This window comes from Saccopteryx bilineata, chromosome 3, assembly GCF_036850765.1.
Source record: "Saccopteryx bilineata isolate mSacBil1 chromosome 3, mSacBil1_pri_phased_curated, whole genome shotgun sequence".
NCBI lineage: Eukaryota > Metazoa > Chordata > Mammalia > Chiroptera > Emballonuridae > Saccopteryx > Saccopteryx bilineata.
The window spans coordinates 132,370,029-132,388,166 of record NC_089492.1 but is presented as its reverse complement, the minus strand read 5'-3'; the positions used below and the strand labels follow the sequence as shown (position 1 = coordinate 132,388,166).

General features: G+C 40.7%; 1 protein-coding gene across 1 annotated transcript in view; it reads right to left on the bottom strand.

Annotated features, from left to right (window-relative positions):
• Nucleotides 1–2,094: 2,094 nt before the first annotated feature.
• Nucleotides 2,095–18,138, bottom strand: part of SUCLG1 (succinate-CoA ligase GDP/ADP-forming subunit alpha) — a 38,160-nt gene continuing 22,116 nt past the window's right edge. The window contains exons 6-9 of the mRNA XM_066267487.1: nucleotides 12,966–13,049; nucleotides 11,020–11,171; nucleotides 4,317–4,505; nucleotides 2,095–2,334 (exon numbers count right to left, since the gene is read on the bottom strand). Coding sequence (XP_066123584.1) covers nucleotides 2,308–2,334; nucleotides 4,317–4,505; nucleotides 11,020–11,171; nucleotides 12,966–13,049 — 452 coding nt within the window. The 3' untranslated portion in view covers nucleotides 2,095–2,307. The remainder of the gene's footprint in view (nucleotides 2,335–4,316; nucleotides 4,506–11,019; nucleotides 11,172–12,965; nucleotides 13,050–18,138) is intronic.

Genomic DNA, 18,138 nt, shown 5'->3' with positions numbered 1-18,138 from the left:
GCTCAAGCCAGCAATCATGGGGTCATGTCCATGATCCCATGCTCAAGCCGGCGACATTAGGGTTTTGAACCTGGGTCCTCCACATCCCAGTCTGACACTACCCACTGAACTGCCACCGGCTTAGGCTTTGCTGTTTAATTTTTAATATAAACTAGTATTCCTACTCATGAATGCCACTTAGTCATAATCTTACCTTGTCATATGTTGCTGGGTCAATTTGCTAATATTTTGTTAAGAATTTTATGAACATAATCATGAGGGATACTTGTTGATAAAAGCTGTTTTAAAATTGTTTTTCTTTTGACGTCTTTGCCAGGTTTGCTATCAGGGTAATATTGGCTTTTTCCAATAATTTGGGATGTGTTCTTTTTCCCTCTATTTTCTGAAAGAGTTAATGTAAGGCTAGCATTATTTCTTAGATGTAATAGAATTCACCAGAAATAACATCAGACTTAAAATGTACTTTATGACAGATTTTGATTATAAATTCAATTTCTTTGATAGGCCTTTCAGATTTTCTATATAACCTTGTTCCATTTTTTAGTTCAGTTTTAGCATTCATCACATACTGAAGGGCCCTCGGGCAAAAAGCTACAAATCAAATTTTTCACCCTGTAGCTCTTCTTTCACGGGTAATTCCCTCCATCGTGTCTGATTTTGGTCAATTTCCAGTTCTTTCAAGTAGTTTTTTTAAACAAATTATGTGTCCAGATTTAATGACTATTATAGCGGGAAGGTTAGTCTGATCAAGGTATTCCATTATTACCAGAAGCTGGAACTCTTCTGCTGACTCCTTACACAGAAATGAGAGGAACCCTTGCACTGTGAATCCATCTGCACGCCCTCGGCAGCTTGGGTGAGGTCACGGAAACTACCAATACACGTTTCCGGCTCCCCCAAATCAAGTCCCAATTCATGTCCCCTACTCACAAGGTTTCCCAAATAGCCTTTCTTCAAGGACTTCTCCCAAATGTTATTTTTTGAAGCTCATTTGTTTCCTTTGGAGAAGTTACACGATTTGAAAATACTTTGTTTCTCTTCTGCTTCAAAATGTATAATCTTGACAATGGATGTCTACTCTTTACTGGTTAGTAACAGTTATCTACAAGAATTGCTTCTTGTTAACAAGCTCCCTTTTAAACACAAAGTAGGAATCCTAATAGTTTCCCTGCTTTCTTGCAGTGAACGTATTATACCTCAAGCAAAGAAATGTCAGCTCTGGATAGGGAAGGACAGAGCTCTCTGCAGAACTGCAGGAAAACACAGCATTATTGAAGACCTCCATTTCCCAATTAGATAAAAACTGAAACAGAGCTGAGCTTCTGCCCATAATTCTGATAATGACAGTGACGATAGTGGTCCCTAATCATGTGCCAAAGACTTTATATATTTATCTCTAATCCTCAAAACTACTCTGTAAGACAGTGACCATTATGCATACATATGAGAAAACTGCAACCCAAAAGAGACCTAAGGTCATTCTATGTCTAAGGTAATGAGACAATTGCCATTCTAAAGATTTTAGTCTCATTCTTTCGAAGATATAGTTAAAAGTCTTCAAAGATATAGTTAGAATGTTCTCTACAGAGCCCAATAAAACACACACGCTCGCCTGACCAGGTGGTGGTGCAGTGGATAGAGTGTCACCTGGGATGCTGAGGAACCACAAGGTCATTGGCTTGAGCACAGGCTCAGCTGGCTTAAACGCAGGCTCACCAGCTTGAGTGTGGGGTTGCTGACTTGACCGTAGGATCACCGACTTGAGCATGGGATCATAGATATGACCCCATGGTGACCAGCTTGAGCCCAAAGCTTGCTGACTTGAAACCATCACTGGCTTGAATCCAAGGTCGCTGGCTTGAGCAAGGAGTCACTGGCTCAACTGGAGCCTCCTCCCCTGCCCCCATCAAGGCACATATGAGAAAGCAATCAATGAGCTTCTCATCTCTCTCTCTTCCCGTGTATCTGTCCCTGTATGTCCCCCCCTCCAAACACACACACACGTACACTCACACACACATGAACACATACGCCTCACTTTCTCCTACATCCCCCAATACCCATGATGGAACAATAAAAAGCCCCCAAACCATATGAAATCAAATGTAGATTTATTGGCTGTCTCGGTTATACATGAGTTGAAACCATCTCAATGCAGACCTGTGCAAGCCTTCCTGGCTTCCTGCTGTACAGGAGCCCAGGGACAGGGGCACAGGCTGACAGCCAGGGACGACGAGAAAACTGCTGCAGTTCCACATTTCTACCATGATCCAGTCCACAGGCTTAGGGGATATTTTCTTTTTTTCTTCATAGCAGCTTCCTCTTTTCAAACTCCTTCAGAAACAAAAAAGAGGGGAAAGACAAAAGATCCAATTTACATTCATGGTCAAAGTGATTCTGAAAATAATAGGAGTAAAATGTACCAGGATGAGGATGCTTGAACACAAAATAACAGCTTTCAAATTAGTCTGTGTCAGCCTGAATTTCTGAGCTACATGCAAGGCATCAATTTTATGTCTCCAAAACATGGAAGCCAAGAGGCTGTGAATGACACTCCTCTTCCTACTGCAGTGTTGTTATTAGGAGTTGACAAACCTGACTGGGCTTATCCAAACTTTTAATGCAATACATGAGGCACACTAGCCCTTTTAATAAGGCAATGGAGACAGGTCTGCTTAGTTTATCAGAGAATAAACCAAACACCGAGTCAGTTAAGATTTGACAAAATGTCAATAACTTCAGATGTATCTGTAAAGGAAACAGCACTGGAAATCACATTTAGAATACAACAGATGTATAGGTGCCTGCTGCCACTTAGTGGAGTAAAATGGTAACACACATTTCAAATGAGAATTGTTAAGCATTTACTTTTTCCCTTCTTCCCTCCTTTAAATAAAATCTGTCTTCACACACTCTCTAACAACTCAGGTTTCTTTCAAACATTATGGAACACAGTGTCAGACTCCCAAAGGCAGAATCATGCAAAAATTCAGTAAGTCCATTTCATAATCCCTAAAACGAGGGCAAAGATTATACCATTGCCTCTTAGGAATACAATGTGGGCCTGTTTTCAGCATACTTAAAAAGTTTTGGTGTTTGTTTGCTTTTCTGTCAAGGTTATAATCATCATAAAAATAAATAAAGCACTGTATGGCCAAGACATGGAAACAACCAAAAAGCCCTTCAATAGAAGACTGGATAAAGAAGATGTGGCACATATACACTATGGAATACTACTCAGCCATAAGAAATGATGACATCAGATCATTTACAGCAAAATGGTGGGATCTTGATAACATCATACGGAGTGAAATAAGTAAATCAGAAAAAAACAAGAACTACATGATTCCATACATTGGTGGAATATAAAAACGAGACTAAGAGACATGGACAAGAGAGTGGTGGTTACCAGGGGTGGGGGGAGGGAGGATGCAGGAGGGAGGGAGGGAGAGAGTTAGGGGGGGGGGAGAGGGAGGGGCACAGAGAAAACTAGACAGAGGGTGACGGAGGACAATCTGACTCTGGGTGAGGGGTATGCAACATAATTTAATGACAAGATAACCTAGACATGTTTTCTTTGAATATATGTACCCTGAAATATTAATGTCATCCCATTAACATTAATAAAAATTTATTTTAAAAAAAATAAAATAAATAAAGCACTGTAAATGATCAAAGAAACAGGCTGAAAATCATTACAAATATTGAAGATACCAGATCTTAGAATATTTTAAACCACAATGTCCTACTGAAAAGGAAAAAACGAAGCAAATGTTTGAGAAGTCTACCTTCCAAACTGTAACAGTAATGGCATCCCAACACAGCCAGGGCCAGAAACTAAAGGCTGAGACCCCCCCACCCACTTCTATAAATTGTCCTCTACCCTGACTCCCTCTTCATCCAGCTTTAATTTCTTGTTATTCAGCCTTCAACCCCTCCCCTTGAACCAGAAACCAATGGGATCAGGGCAGCTGTATCCTAAAGGCCCTCTACAGGAAAATGAGAACACAAGACAATTTTGTGCACCACTCCTAAAATGGAGTTCATGGTATTTACAGACTCTGAAATACTTTGTTGTATATTATATCTTTTCACTCACAAAAGAGCAAATTCCAATGGTTAAAAAAGTTTTTTAATCAGAACATTATTCCTGGTCCTGCCCAATGAGGACATTAGTACATGCATGGAGTTGCTAGGAATGGCACACTGCACACCAGAAAAGATAAATAGACAAGACCCGGAAGAAAAGGCCATGGCTTCCAGGTTCCCAGGTGATCCCACACTCTAACAGAGCACAGGCCAGCGCTACAGCTCACCTTATAGATGGTGGTTCCCAGCTGCGCAGGAGACATGCTGACAACAACTCCTGCACTCTGAAGGGCAGAGATCTTCTCTTTAGCTCCACCTTTTCCTCCAGCAATAATTGCCCCTGCATGACCCATTCTCCTGCCAGGAGGAGCCGTTAAACCAGCAATGAAGGACACCACAGGCTTGGCTTTGGGACCCTGAAAAGTGGTATTTTAAACATTGTAATGAAGAAGCTGATCAAAACTGAATGTCAATTTCACAACTCTGTCAGTAAGTGGCTTGGACAGGGCCCCATCATTCATCCTCACTAAGAAAATCGAGACAAACTGAGCTGTGAGTAAAACGACTGCACTCCCAATTTGTGATGAGTCAGTTTTTCATATAAATTCAAGAAAACAATCTTCAGCAAATCTTTGTATCTGTTCAACTTCAGTGGTGCAAACTGTTGTACACATACATACAAAAAAGCACACTAGAATATATATGGAATGTGATTTGTGATAATGAATTAAAACACATAATCAGATTGTTTTATTTCAACCTGATTTTATGTCTTAATTCATTACTAGTTCACTTAATAAATCTGCTAATAAAAAGATGAGGTAGGAAGGTATACTATATAGAAAGGTCCAGGTGTCACCAATTTCCAATTGACCGAAGAAGCTACATGACGATGGGACCTCTGCTCTGTAAAGTGCAACAGTTGAACTAGAAAGATGGCCAAGGGCCCTTGCTCCTGTGAAACTCTATGATGTTAAAGAAGGGAGATCAAGACTAATTTTATTCAACACAAAGTCATTCTAATATGCTACCTTTATGTGCATAAACAGCACTGTATTACGTTCTGAAGTAAAATAAAAACCAACAAACAAAATATAAGAATTTCTGTGTTCTGGACTTACAGTATAGTTGAAGAAATAATATAAACTATGTATGTATACTCATCAATCAGTTAAGAGATACCTTAAAGCAATATATGATTATGTGCTTAAGTTTCACAGTGAATGAAAATATGACGTTCAATAGAGGAGTCCAGGGGCAATAAGGGACCCAGGTAGACAGAGAGGCCTGTGGAAGACAGAACGTGAGCACAGCAGGAAGCCGAGTGCCTTTCCTCAGGCACACACACCTTCCCCGAGGCCAGCAGTTCACAAATCATTTGGTCTTGGGACCCCTTGTACTTATAAAAATTATTGAGGATCCTCCCAAAGAACTTTTGTTTATGTAGATTACATCTGATATTTACTGTATTAGAAAGTAAAACTGGAAAAAAATGTAATACTTATTATTTTATTTTAAAATAACTTTTTAAAGCTTTTTAAAAAACATTTAGTGAGAAGAATGGCATTTTACATTTTTGCACGTCTTAAATGTCTAATAAAATACAAATAAATTTAATATCTGCTTTTGCATTCAATTTATTACAATATGTTGCTTTAAGTACAAGAAGAAAATCCAGCCTCACACACAAGGTATATGAAAAGAAAACAAGTATTTTAATAGTCTGTCAGGTAATTGTGGATATATTTTGATTCTACACGAACTTCTTCGAGCGGTAATTTCTTAAAGGTTAGATGCAATGTTGGACTCGGAAACCACAGCAATGAACTTTTTGTTGTTTGTTACTTTAAAATGTATTGGTCTGTCTTGAGCTCTGAATGGCTCTTTAGGCAACAATGATTTGTAACATGCATTGGCCAGATGGAAAATATAGGTTCCTTGAGTTATGCTAATACATTTATTTCATCACTCTGTGTCAACAAATCACACTCATCAGTGTCACCACTAATCTCACTAAGAAAGTCTTTAGTAGGGGAAGTTGTCACGTTCACAGTGGCAGACGAAGTCTTCCAAAACATTAATAAGCTCAAACTACATATTGGTAACAAACACTAGGAGTTGTTTTCTGGGCTATGGCAGGTCTGCTTTGTTTATTTTTGAGAAAAGATCCACTAAATATCTAAGCAAACAGTCTGTCTGCCAGTTGTGCTTTTGGTTAAAACAGGTGTTCCATGGAAAAAAGCAGCTAGGTCAGCTCGCAACTCAACTAAGAAAGTGCTTTACTTCCCATTCATTGCAAAGTGACTCAAGGGTTAAGATTTCATTTAAGTTAATGATTTTTACTGCTTCATCAACCATTTTCTTAAATACAATTGGCCTTTTTTTCCTTTTTTCTTACTGGGGTACATGGCAGTGACTGGTGACTAGCACAGCTTGCAATTCTACTGCCCGACTCACGCAGGGGTCAGCACTCCAGCTTCTCTGTGGTCTGGCACTGCTTCCTCCAGCCTCGCCTCCCACCACCCTTCCCCGCTCTCTATCGCCCGGTAATTCCAGACTGCTCCGCCTCTGTTCCTCTGCTCACAATGTCTCCCATCCTCCCTGGATCCATGGCAAATTTCTACTTCATTTAAAAATTTTTTTTTTTTTTTTTTTTTTTTTTACAGAGACAGAGAGAGAGTCAGAGAGAGGGATAGATAGGGACAGACAGACAGGAACGGAAAGTGATGAGAAGCATCAATCATCAGTTTTTCGTTGCGACACCTTAGTTGTTCATTGGTTGCTTTCTCATATGTGCCTTGACCACGGGCCTTCAGCAGACCGAGCAACCCCTTGCTGGAGCCAGCGACCTTGGGTTTAAGCTGGTGAGCTTTGCTCAAACCAGATGAGCCCGCGCTCAAGCTGGCGACCTCGGGGTCTCGAACCTGGGTTCTCTGCATCCCAGTCCGACGCTCTATCCACTGCGCCACCGCCTGGTCAGGCCATTTTTAAGACTTCTCAAGACTCCTCTTCCTTGTAAGCCTTTCTGACTCTTCCTCCCACTCTCCACAAATGCCCTGATAGTCAATCACCTTCTGTCCAGTGACCCTGCTGCGCCTTCACACACTTCCACTGTTACACTCTGTACACCAGCTGTAACTGTTTTCCCACACGTTCCCCCTCCCAAACCATGAAGTTCCTGAACACTGGGACTGTGTCCTCACTTTAAGAGGATCCACAAGTCATTTATTCATTCACTCATGGGCTCTGCTGAGGCTGAGCATCTCACGTGAATGGCATTAATTCCACTTAATCCCTGTGTCCCTATACTCAAACTGTGGGAACACTACACTAGAAAGGAACAGGATTATGATGAGCCTAAAATGTCAAACAAGTTTACCTCCATCCTATTAATGAAGAAAAGTCACTTGAGACTTTCCAGCAGAGAAAAACACAATTAAAAGACTTCGAGGGAACTGTAGTCTGAAAATAGGATGTAGAAACGATGACAAGAGTGAAGCCTAAAAAGAGGATGACCAGTTAGGATGCCATCAGTGCATTCTGAGCAGACTCAGAGGACTATCGACTCTTGTCCCTCACCCCTGAAATCTGACCGCCAGCCGTCCGTGGTGTGACGGAGAAGTCCAGCTGACCTGGTCACAAATCTCATCCCTGGGAGGTACACCTACCACAGACAAGTCATTCTCTGCCTGTGCCACTTTCCTCACTCATAAGGGAAGGACAAAGAGTCAAGATAATGGTTAAACAATATTTGCATATAATTACTCATTGTAACAATGATAACAATAGTAGTAGCACCAGCAGATAACATCATTGAGAGTTCACTCTGTGCCCGGCTTTGTGCTAAGTGCTGTATATGTTAACTCCCCTGTTCCACCTAAAATCTTGTGTACAGCCGGTCCTCAATATAATCAGCTCCACAGAATTAACCAAGAACTGAAAAACATGCCAAATGAAACAAAATGTATATGTTTAGTTTTTCCTGTTAAATTCTAAGCTTTCGAAGGGATTCAGAGTTGGGCCTAAATACATTTTAAAATTCACTTTAACAAAGTGTAATGTCATAACATAAATCCTTTTTTCTAGAAGTCAATTTTTACCTAAGTTTCAAACTTTACAACTTTTATGAATTCAAGAGATTCTAATGACATCTTACACCAATCTCCTGACAATCTCCTTTATTCTGTCATTTATTCAACACTGATTGGTGCCTCCTGTACCAAGCACTGGGATGGGCACCAAGGACACAGTTTCTTACGTCCACAGCCGTCCAGGGTGAGAGTCAGGGACTGCGCATGCCTGGCAGAAGGAATAAGCACAGGCAAGCGGGAATGAAAACAACCAGCACGTCAGATGGACATGTTCTGAAAAGGAAGGTGACAGTGGTGTGTGAGGGACGGGAACACCATGCTAAGTCTGGCCTACATGTAATGAGAAACGAATGGTTTAAAGCCAGCAGGGAGGAGGCACCAAACTCTGTGTTTCAGAAGGGCAGATAATCTGGGTGGCTATAAGCAGGATGCTCTGGAGGGCGGTAGGAAAAGGAGTAGAGATATCAGGAATAAATCATCAATGGCCCAAGTGAGGTAAGACGAGGGCCTGAACCAAATCAGAAAGACTAATCACAGAGGACACTCTGAATCTCAACATACTACTAAGCTCCCAGAGAGAGACATGGTAGTGCCTGAGTGGAAATGACAGAGAGAGGGGTAAGATGGTTCTGAGGCTTCTGTCTTGAAAACTGTATGAAGGATGATGTTGGTGATATGCAGTAGTCATTCACATTTAAGCAATAGGCACAGAAAGTAACTCCAGGGAGCATAAAGAAGAGAACACACAGAAAAACCAAGAGGACAGAGGATGAAGAAAGAACCAAAGCCAGTGCTGACTTCTGCAAAGGGAGTGTCGTGAGGGAGATTCACCACCAGCAGCAGCAGCCAACAGCTCAACGAGCACAATTCCTGTGTATCTGCTGCTACTGTACATTCTGCTACACATTCCCAAAACATTTCAACTCCACGGTCCTCACCAGTGCCAGGAGCTGGGCACTACCGCAGCCCTACCCTGCCAAAGAGAAAAGCAGGCACAGTGGAGTTAGGTAACATGCTCAAGGTCTCAGAGAGTCTAAGTAGCAGACAGAGTGCCGAGGATTAGGGATAAATGAAAAGGAAAGGAAAGAGATCTAGAAAGTGAGGGGAAAATTGGGTTATACCTTATAGAGATCAGAGTAAAATCACTACAAAAGAAAATCAAGTACATTCAAAATCACCCTCAAATATTCCTTAAACCACACATAAATATGCATTGTTTGGGGGATACTACCCTGTAGATCAGGGGTCAGGAACCTTTTTGGCTGAGAGAGCCATGAACACCACATATTTTAAAATATAATTCCATGAGAGGCATACAACGACCCGTGTACTTTACGCATTATCCAATAAAAATTTGGTGTTGTTGCGGAGGACAGCTGTGATTGGCTCCAGCCACCCACAACCATGAACATGAGCGGTAGGATATGAATGGGTTGTAATATGAGAATGGTTTATATATATTTTATTCATTGGGTGATTCTTTTTTCTTAATTTATTTATTTATTTTTATTTATTTATTTACAGAGACAGAGAGAGAGTCAGAGTGAGGGATAGACAGGGACAGACAGGAACGGAGAGATGAGAAGACTCAATCATTAGTTTTTCGTTGCACATTGCAACACCTTAGTTGTTCATTGATTGCTTTCTCATATGTGCCTTGATCGCGGGCCTTCAGCAGACCGAGTAACCCCTTGCTTGAGCCAGCGACCTTGGGTCCAAGTTGGTGAGGTTTTGCTCAAACCAGATGAGCCCATGCTCAAGCTGGCGACCTCAGGGTCTCGAACCTGGGTCCTCTGCATCCCAGTCCGACACTCTATCCACTGCGCCACCGCCTGGTCAGGCTAGAATGTTTTATATTTTTAACATTATTATTTTCTTTATTAAAGATTTGTCTGCGAGCCAGATGCAGCCATCAAAAGAGCCATATCTGGCTCGCGAGCCATAGGTTCCCGGCCACTGCTGTAGATGATACTAGTGGTTCCTTAACTCTCTAGTATTCATCATTCTTTCCTGGGCATTTCATTCATTCACTCCTCAATTTCTTTCACAGACACAGACAGTACTCTCCTCCAGAGTGCCCGGCTCCCCGGAGATGCTTTGTCATGCATCAGTGTCACGGAAATCAGGAAATCACATGCCTGTTTCCCCCAGATCTCTGCAATGTCCAGAGCACGCATTCACGGAGTGGGGGCTGGTGGGCACCTCCTGCTTCTGTTGTTACTGCGCCCTCTCTCTTCTTCACTCCAGAAATACAGCAATTTCCCTCAGACTAAGTGAAATTATGATACAATTCCATACCACTTTTAACGTTTAATTCTAAGGGGGAGGCAACAAGGAAAGCCTTTCTAGGACACAGATAATAAAGTTTTTTTCTACTTGACCTCAGAAGGGAAGTACCACTTTGCAAAGAAAGACTGAAGCGAGAAGGAGGTGAGATCTGGAAAAGGGTATTAAGAACAGGATCTTTGGAAGGTCAGCCTTGAAAAAGAGAAAGAACACTCACTCACATCGCCTAAGATCAAAAAAAAAGAAAAGTACCTGGCAGGTCAGGTGAGGGCTCCCCATTCAGCAGGGAGCAGAGGCCAGCTCACCCCCACAGGTGTGTGCAGCGGCGCCTCCCCTTGGGAGGACTCAGAGTAGAGAACAGCATTTGGGAGAGGGAGCAGGCAGTGACTCAGGAAGTTTCCTGAGTCCCCAGTACCAAAGGCCCAGGTCAGAAAGGGTTAATCCTATCTTCCATGTTTTCCTGAAAACTTAATCTTGGACAAAATAAAAATAACTTTCAAAATAAGCCAGTGATATTAAAAGCAAAGAGGTATATTTTTCCAGTCACACTTACTGAATTATGTTGCTTCAAAAATTCTGCAGCATTTTCTTCTGCATTACCACCAATTTCACCAATGAGTATGATGCCTTCTGTGGCTGGGTCACTCAGAAAGACTTCAAGGCAGTCAATAAAATCTGTTCCATTAAAAGGATCCCCTCCAATGCCTGAAAAAGTCAAAGAATACCAACAGTATGAAAATTAGGTCAAGAAAAGTTGTTTCACCTGGTTTCCTATTTTACTTAACCCTCTCACCAATAATTTTATAAGTATCATCACTCTTATACTATTTTGTTAAAAATCACAAAATGGTACATTTATTTGTTTATATTACATGAATCTTAAATGATGGTTGGATTCTGGTACAAAGAAAAGTCTGTTTCTGTTTTAGCTCCTGCTATCAGTCCTCCTCTCTCCCACAAAATTATCCCTAGACAACTATATTAAAGTAAACATTTTAAGAAAATATACGCTTGTGTTGCAAGCAAGACTGTCTTCTCTGATTACACACTTAACGAACTTCTTTGCACACAGTCACTACCAGAAGACGCACGTTTCAGAGGAACAACTCACAAGTTTTAAGACAAGTCCCAGTGAGGGGCAGGCTGGAGAGTCCCCTGACCCCACTTCCCCCCAGGCCCAAAGTAGCGATGACAGAAACTGCACACAGGGGCTCTACTGCAAGAGCATGACACTTAGAAATAAGCAAATGTTCATTACAGACTGGATGTCGCTTTTTGTAAAGTTAGAAACTCATCGAAGGCAGAAATAATGTCCTAGCTTTAGAGCATCTCTCGAGAATGATGTGAGGAAGGGAAGCAGCATTTACTGAGTGACAACCATGTGGCAAGCACTGTGCCTCAGCACGTCAGACCCGCTACTCCCTAATTCTTCAGACTTCTCTGTGACATCCACATTAGGCTCCACTGACAAATAAAAACAGTAGCTGAAGAAAATGGAATTGGCAACTCCGTTTCAAAACCTTTCTTATTCTTTATTATATATACTAACTTACCTAGAGTCCACGATTGTTTGCACACAGAAAAGCCCAATTCATGTTTCATTACTGATTTTATGGATTTGAGTCGTAATAAAAATACTCCGTGGCCATATTTTTTAATTTTTTATTATATAAAGCTACTTTTGAAAGGTTTTAAAAGGTAGCCTAAGAATTTAAAAAACTATTTATGAAAATGATAAATTTGCCTGGCTTTTGGCAACAAATATCAAAATTATTGTTATTTTTTAAATGTTTTTTAGAGAGAAGAGAGAGAGAAGGGGGTGGTAAGTAGCAGGAAGCATCAACTCTTAGTAGTTGTTTCTCGTATGTGCCTTGACCAGGCAAGCTCAGGGTTTCAAACCAGCAACCTCAGCATTCCAGATCTACGCTTTATCCACTGTGCCACCACAGGTCAGGCCCAAAATTATTTTAAAGTGTAAGAGCCTTTACATTTTAAAGTGGGAGGCAGTATGATGCAACAAAAAGAGCAGTTTTGGGGAACTCAGCCTTCCTCAAACTAAATTTTCTTGCTGACTTTTCAGTTCAGAGGTAAGTTAGAGGGTTGCCTTAAGCATCAGATAGCTGAATGGCAAAGAATTCAGTAACTGAAGCACTGAATTATACCTTATAGTGATATAAAATGATAATTACACAGCGACAGAGGTCCTAACACAGGACTACTTGTTCAAGGCAAGCAAAATAAGTGATGTTTTCTGGCACCAAGGCTCTCCTGGAGCCACATGTCTGAGATGTTTACTCCTCAACACGGAAGCATGGACTATGAATCTCAAAAAATACAGCCGAGTTTCACAGTTACACAAATTAAATTTAAGATCATAACATCTTTTAAATAAAATGGTATCAAAAATTCTGGCAAATAATCAAAACAAAAATTACAATTGTATTCATTCAATGAAAATATTGCATTCCAATAAAATGATTTTAGAAAAAAATCCCTCACCAATACACAAAGACTGCCCCAATCCAACTTGTGTTGTTTGGTGAACTGCTTCGTAAGTCAGGGTGCCAGACCTGGACACAATACCTTAAAGAAAGAGAATGCAAAATTATTAGATTGTGTTCTGATGATAGGCTATCACAGGATAAACAAAATTACAAATGTGAGTACATATAAAATCCACTCCATTACTTCTCATCTGAATCAACAATATCTTAAAATGATGAAATAAGACAGGGCTTACATTAAAGCAGGGAGGTTTTAAAAGTTAGATATCGGAGAAAGCATATTATTAGTTAGGGTTAGTTCATGACCTATAAAAGGAGTATAAAAAAAGACCTAAATTATCTCTTCTAAGAATCTGTAGGAAAGGGACAATATCCATATGAACTTCACAGGTACCACTCTGCTTAGGGTGGCAGAACATGCAGATTAGACTTACAGATACCCAAACTATTAAACCAAAACCTTCAGCCTGTAACACTACCATTAGTCACATTTAGCAATGCTATCTGTATTTCCCACAACTATTTTTTTTAACAATTTTTTTTAAATTCTTCTCTTTTTATTTTATTTTATTTATTCATTTTAGAGAGGAGAGAGAAAGGAAGAGAGAGAGATAGAGAGGGAGAGAGAGAGGAGAAAGAGACAGAGAGAGAAGGTGGGGAGGAGCTGGAAGCATCAACTCCCATATGTGCCTTGACCAGGCAAGCCCAGGGTTTCGAACCGGCGACCTCAGCATTTCCAGGTCGACGCTTTATCCACTGCGCCACCACAGGTCAGGCAACAATTTTCAAACAATATATAGGCTTTAAAGAAAACTTGGAAATAAGATCACGATCCCCCTGAGTTCAAGTTCACCACCACCTAATGTCCTTTATACAATGGGCCTGTGTGAAAGGACCTAACTTCACATGCAGACGAGGTGTGTACACACAGGTCACGGCGGGGGGCAGCTAGGTCTTCTCTTACAGTTCAGTAAGCCTGACTGAGCTACAGGAAAGGTCATTTACTTCATGCCAATCTGTATACAATGAGTGGATCCCTAATTTTAATGGGTTGAAGTGTAAATAAATAACTTCAGTTGTTAGAACATGTTACATAAAAATACTTTAAAAAATAAAACATCAAATTTATATAGACTAAATCAGTGCATGAATTTTGGGGCACTGAATAATTCCAATGTGTCTGTGGTTTCCTTTCTTCAAGCTTCTGCCTTGGAACAATTGTTAAGAACTCAGAAGATTCTTTTCTAACAATATCGACCCCACTATCAGAGAAAGTAAAATTTTTGTCAGCCAGAGACAAAATCCATAGCCATAAGCTACTTTAACTTTAGTACAGCGTATTTGTATTCTTCAAGTTTTTTTTTTTTTTAGAAAGGCAGACTGCCACATGCAGTGCCTCACTTGGATGTGTCTGGAGTCTTGGAAGCTTGACTACCCTACGTTCTCCTACAAATGGAGCTTGAGACTTGTTTGGAGGTTCTAGCAGGGGAGCGCAGCTACTTGTATACCCTTGACCGAAGATCGGTCCTCTCCTCTAGCGGGGAAGGTCGTCCTCTTCAACCGAGCGCGCAGCTTCGGGAGGGACGCACATGGAGCGGTGAGGGAGGAAGGGGACACCCGCCTAGCCAGCCAGATCAGCCGAATCAACCCTGGCGATCAATGGGGTGACAGATGTCGTAGCCAGATCGCCCTCACATCCCATTCTTCAAGTTTTATGTTACTGTCACTGTATCCTCAAGGGCACTTAGTGTATGATCTGTGCATAAACACACATGTTCTCACAATGAATTCAGGTGCATGTAACTTCATATTCTCAGCACCAATCAGTCAAACTGAAAGAAGGGAGAGAACCCTGGTCAGTGCTGGGCAGTGCCCTACTGACCACTGTCAGGTTGCTCTGACTTCTTTCACCACACAGCGAGAGCAATGTCACTCCCTGACAACTGCTCATCTCATCTGGAACACAGCGCCAGCCCCCCAGCCCAGCAATGCCCAGCCTACCTCTCCAGACAGCTTTCCCACATTTCCCTGCTCTAGTGAAACTGACTCACTCTTCAATTACTCACATTTGCTCTCTAGAGTCAATCATGTTCTCCCACCATTTGGTTCAGTTAAGAGATCATGGTGCTTGAGATTCTGTAGTTGATTATCTTCCTCGCTAGACTGTGACCTTCGAGGAGTCAGTAAACTAAATTACAAATACCAGAACATATAAAATCTATTCCACAATTTGTTTTCCACTTTTTCATACCACTGTGTCCCCAGCATCGAGCAAAGCTCAAGCATAGGAGCTCAGGAGATAATTACTGAAGGGGTCAAAACCCTTCAATGAAGTATGACCTTCTGCTTCAGAAAACTAATTCCAATAGGCTTTTTTTTGTTACTGCTGGGTTTTTTTTAGTGAGAGGAGGGGAGGCAGAGACAGACTCCCGCATGCGTTCCAACAAGGTGTGTACACACAGGCAAGCCCACTAGGGGGTGATGTTCTGCCCATCTGGAGCCCTTGCTCCATTGCAATCGGAACCAATTTTTTAGCACCTAATGAGGTCATGGAGCCATCCTCAGAGCTCATGGCCAACTTACTCCAATCAAGCCCTGCTGCAAGAAGGAAGGAGAAGAGAGAGATAGAGAGAAGCGAGAAGGGGAAGGGTGGAGAAGCAGATGGCTGCTTCTCCTGTGTGCCCTGGCCAGGAATCAAACCCAGGACATCCACATGCCCAGCTGATGTGCTACCGCTGAGCCAACCAGCTAGGGTTCCAATAGTTTTAAGGTCATTCACTAACTGGACACTAATTCACAACAAATGAGAACCACTACCACCATCCCTCCTCTGTGTTTTATCAGTTTTCCTCTATTCTCAGAGCTTTCTTTCATCTAGATCCTCTCTCTGGATCATCAGCTTCTCATCAGAAACCAGAGAAACAAGACATGAGATGGTTTTTATTAAGTGCTAAAAGAGAAGAACTGTCAACCCTGAATCCTATACCCAGTGAAACTATCCTTTGGGAATGAAGGGGGAATAAAGATGCTCTCAGATGAGGGAAAAGTAGGTAATTTGTCATCAATAGATTTATTATAAAGGAATGGCTAATGAACATTCTCTAAACATAAAGGAAATAAGAAAAAAAGAGAAAAAAAATACATTGGAATGAATACCAGGAAGGAAGAACACAGGAAACAGAACTATGGGTAAATAAAATAGACTTTACTTCTCTTGAGTTTCTAAGAGGAAGAAATAAAACTGTCCCTATTTGCTGATGACATGATTGTCACCACAGAAATTGCAAAGGAATCTATCAAGAAACTCCTATCAAGTTCAGCAACAAAAGTCAAATGTGTTTCTATATATTAACAATGAACATATGAACACCAAAATTAAAATACAATAAAATTTACAATTGCTTTTAAAAGAAAGAAAATACTTAGATATAAAACTAACCAAACAGGTACAGCACTTGTATGCTAAAAACTACACAATGCTAATTAAAGAAATGCAATATAAATAAATGGAAACACTGTATCCATGAATTAGAAGATTCAACAGTAAAGATGTTTATTCTTTCCAAAACTGACATATAGATATGACACAATTCCTATCAAAATTTCAACAAGTTTTTATAGATATAGACAGAATCTCTCTAAAAATGATATTGAGGCCCTGGCCAGTTGGCTCAGTGGTAGAGCATCGGCCTGGCATGCGGAAGTCCCAGAATCGATTCCCAGCCAGGGCACACAGGAGAAGCGCCCATCTGTTTCTCCACCCCTCCCCCTCTCCTTCCTCTCTGTCTCTTTCTTCCCCTCCTGCAGCCAAGGCTCCATTGGAGCAAAGATGGCCCAGGCGCTGGGGATGGCTCCATGGCCTCTGCCTCAGGTGCTAGACTGGCTCTGGTCATGACAGAGCGACACCCCAGATGGGCAGAGCATTGCCCCCAGGTGGGCGTGCTGGGTGGATCCCAGTCCAGCACATGTGGGAGTCTGTCTGCCTCCCCGTTTCCAGCTTCAGAAGAATACAAAAAGAAAAAAAAAAGAAAAAAAAGAAAAACGATATTGAAAAGTAAAGAAACTAGAATAGCTAAAATAATTTGAAAAATAACATGTAAAGAATGTCTATCCAATTTCAAGATTTATTATTATATCTACAGTAATCAAGATTGTGTGATACTGTTATTATATAGGCACATTAGTCAATAAACAGAAGACCCCAGAAATAGACCAACATAAATATATCAACAGATTCTTGACATAAATGCAAAAGCAATTCAATGCAAGAAATAATATTATAAACAAATGATGCTGGTGTAATTGGACATCCATAGGCATCAAAATAAACAACTATGATCTAAGTTTCACATCTAATAGAAAATTTTACTAAAATTGAATCATGGATTTATGTAAAACTGTAAGAGTTTCAGGGAAAAGATAGGGATCTTCCTAGGCAAAGAGCTCTTAGAGCTACCCAGTCAAGGCCTGGCAGTTTCTTAAAAAAAAAACAAACGCAACTATCATTCTGTCATACGAACCAGCAATTGTATTCCTGAGAGCCCCAAAGAAATGAAGACTTTATGTATCTATAAAAACCAGTACACAAATGTTTATATGTTTATAGAGGCTTTATGTATAATAGCCCCAAACTAAAAATCCAGGTATCTTTCAAAAGGTGAATAAACAAACTGTGATAAATCATACCTTAGACTACTACTCCGCAATAAAAAGGTATGAACTACTGATACACACAACAGCCTGGATGAGTCTCCAGATAATTACACAGAGTGTAAACAGCCAATCCCAGAAGGCTATATACTGACATACTGTATGACTCCATTTATAGAGCATTCCTGAAAATGGCCGACAGATTTTAGTTGCCAAGAATTAAGAAAGGAGTGGAAGCTGGAAGAAATTAGGTGTAGGCTATAAAAAAGCAACATGCAGGATCCCTGTGGTGATGGAAACACCCTTTATCTTGACTGCTTCAATGATAATATCTAGGCTGTAATCTTGTACTACAATTTTTGCAAAATGTTACTGTTGTGGGAACCTGAATAAAGGGTACACTGAAACCTGTCTATGTTATTTCTTACAACTATAGGTGAATTTACAATTATCTAAATATAAAAAGTTTAATTAAAGTACAATTTTAAAAAAAGAAGGGTCAAGTATGTCAGTGTGGT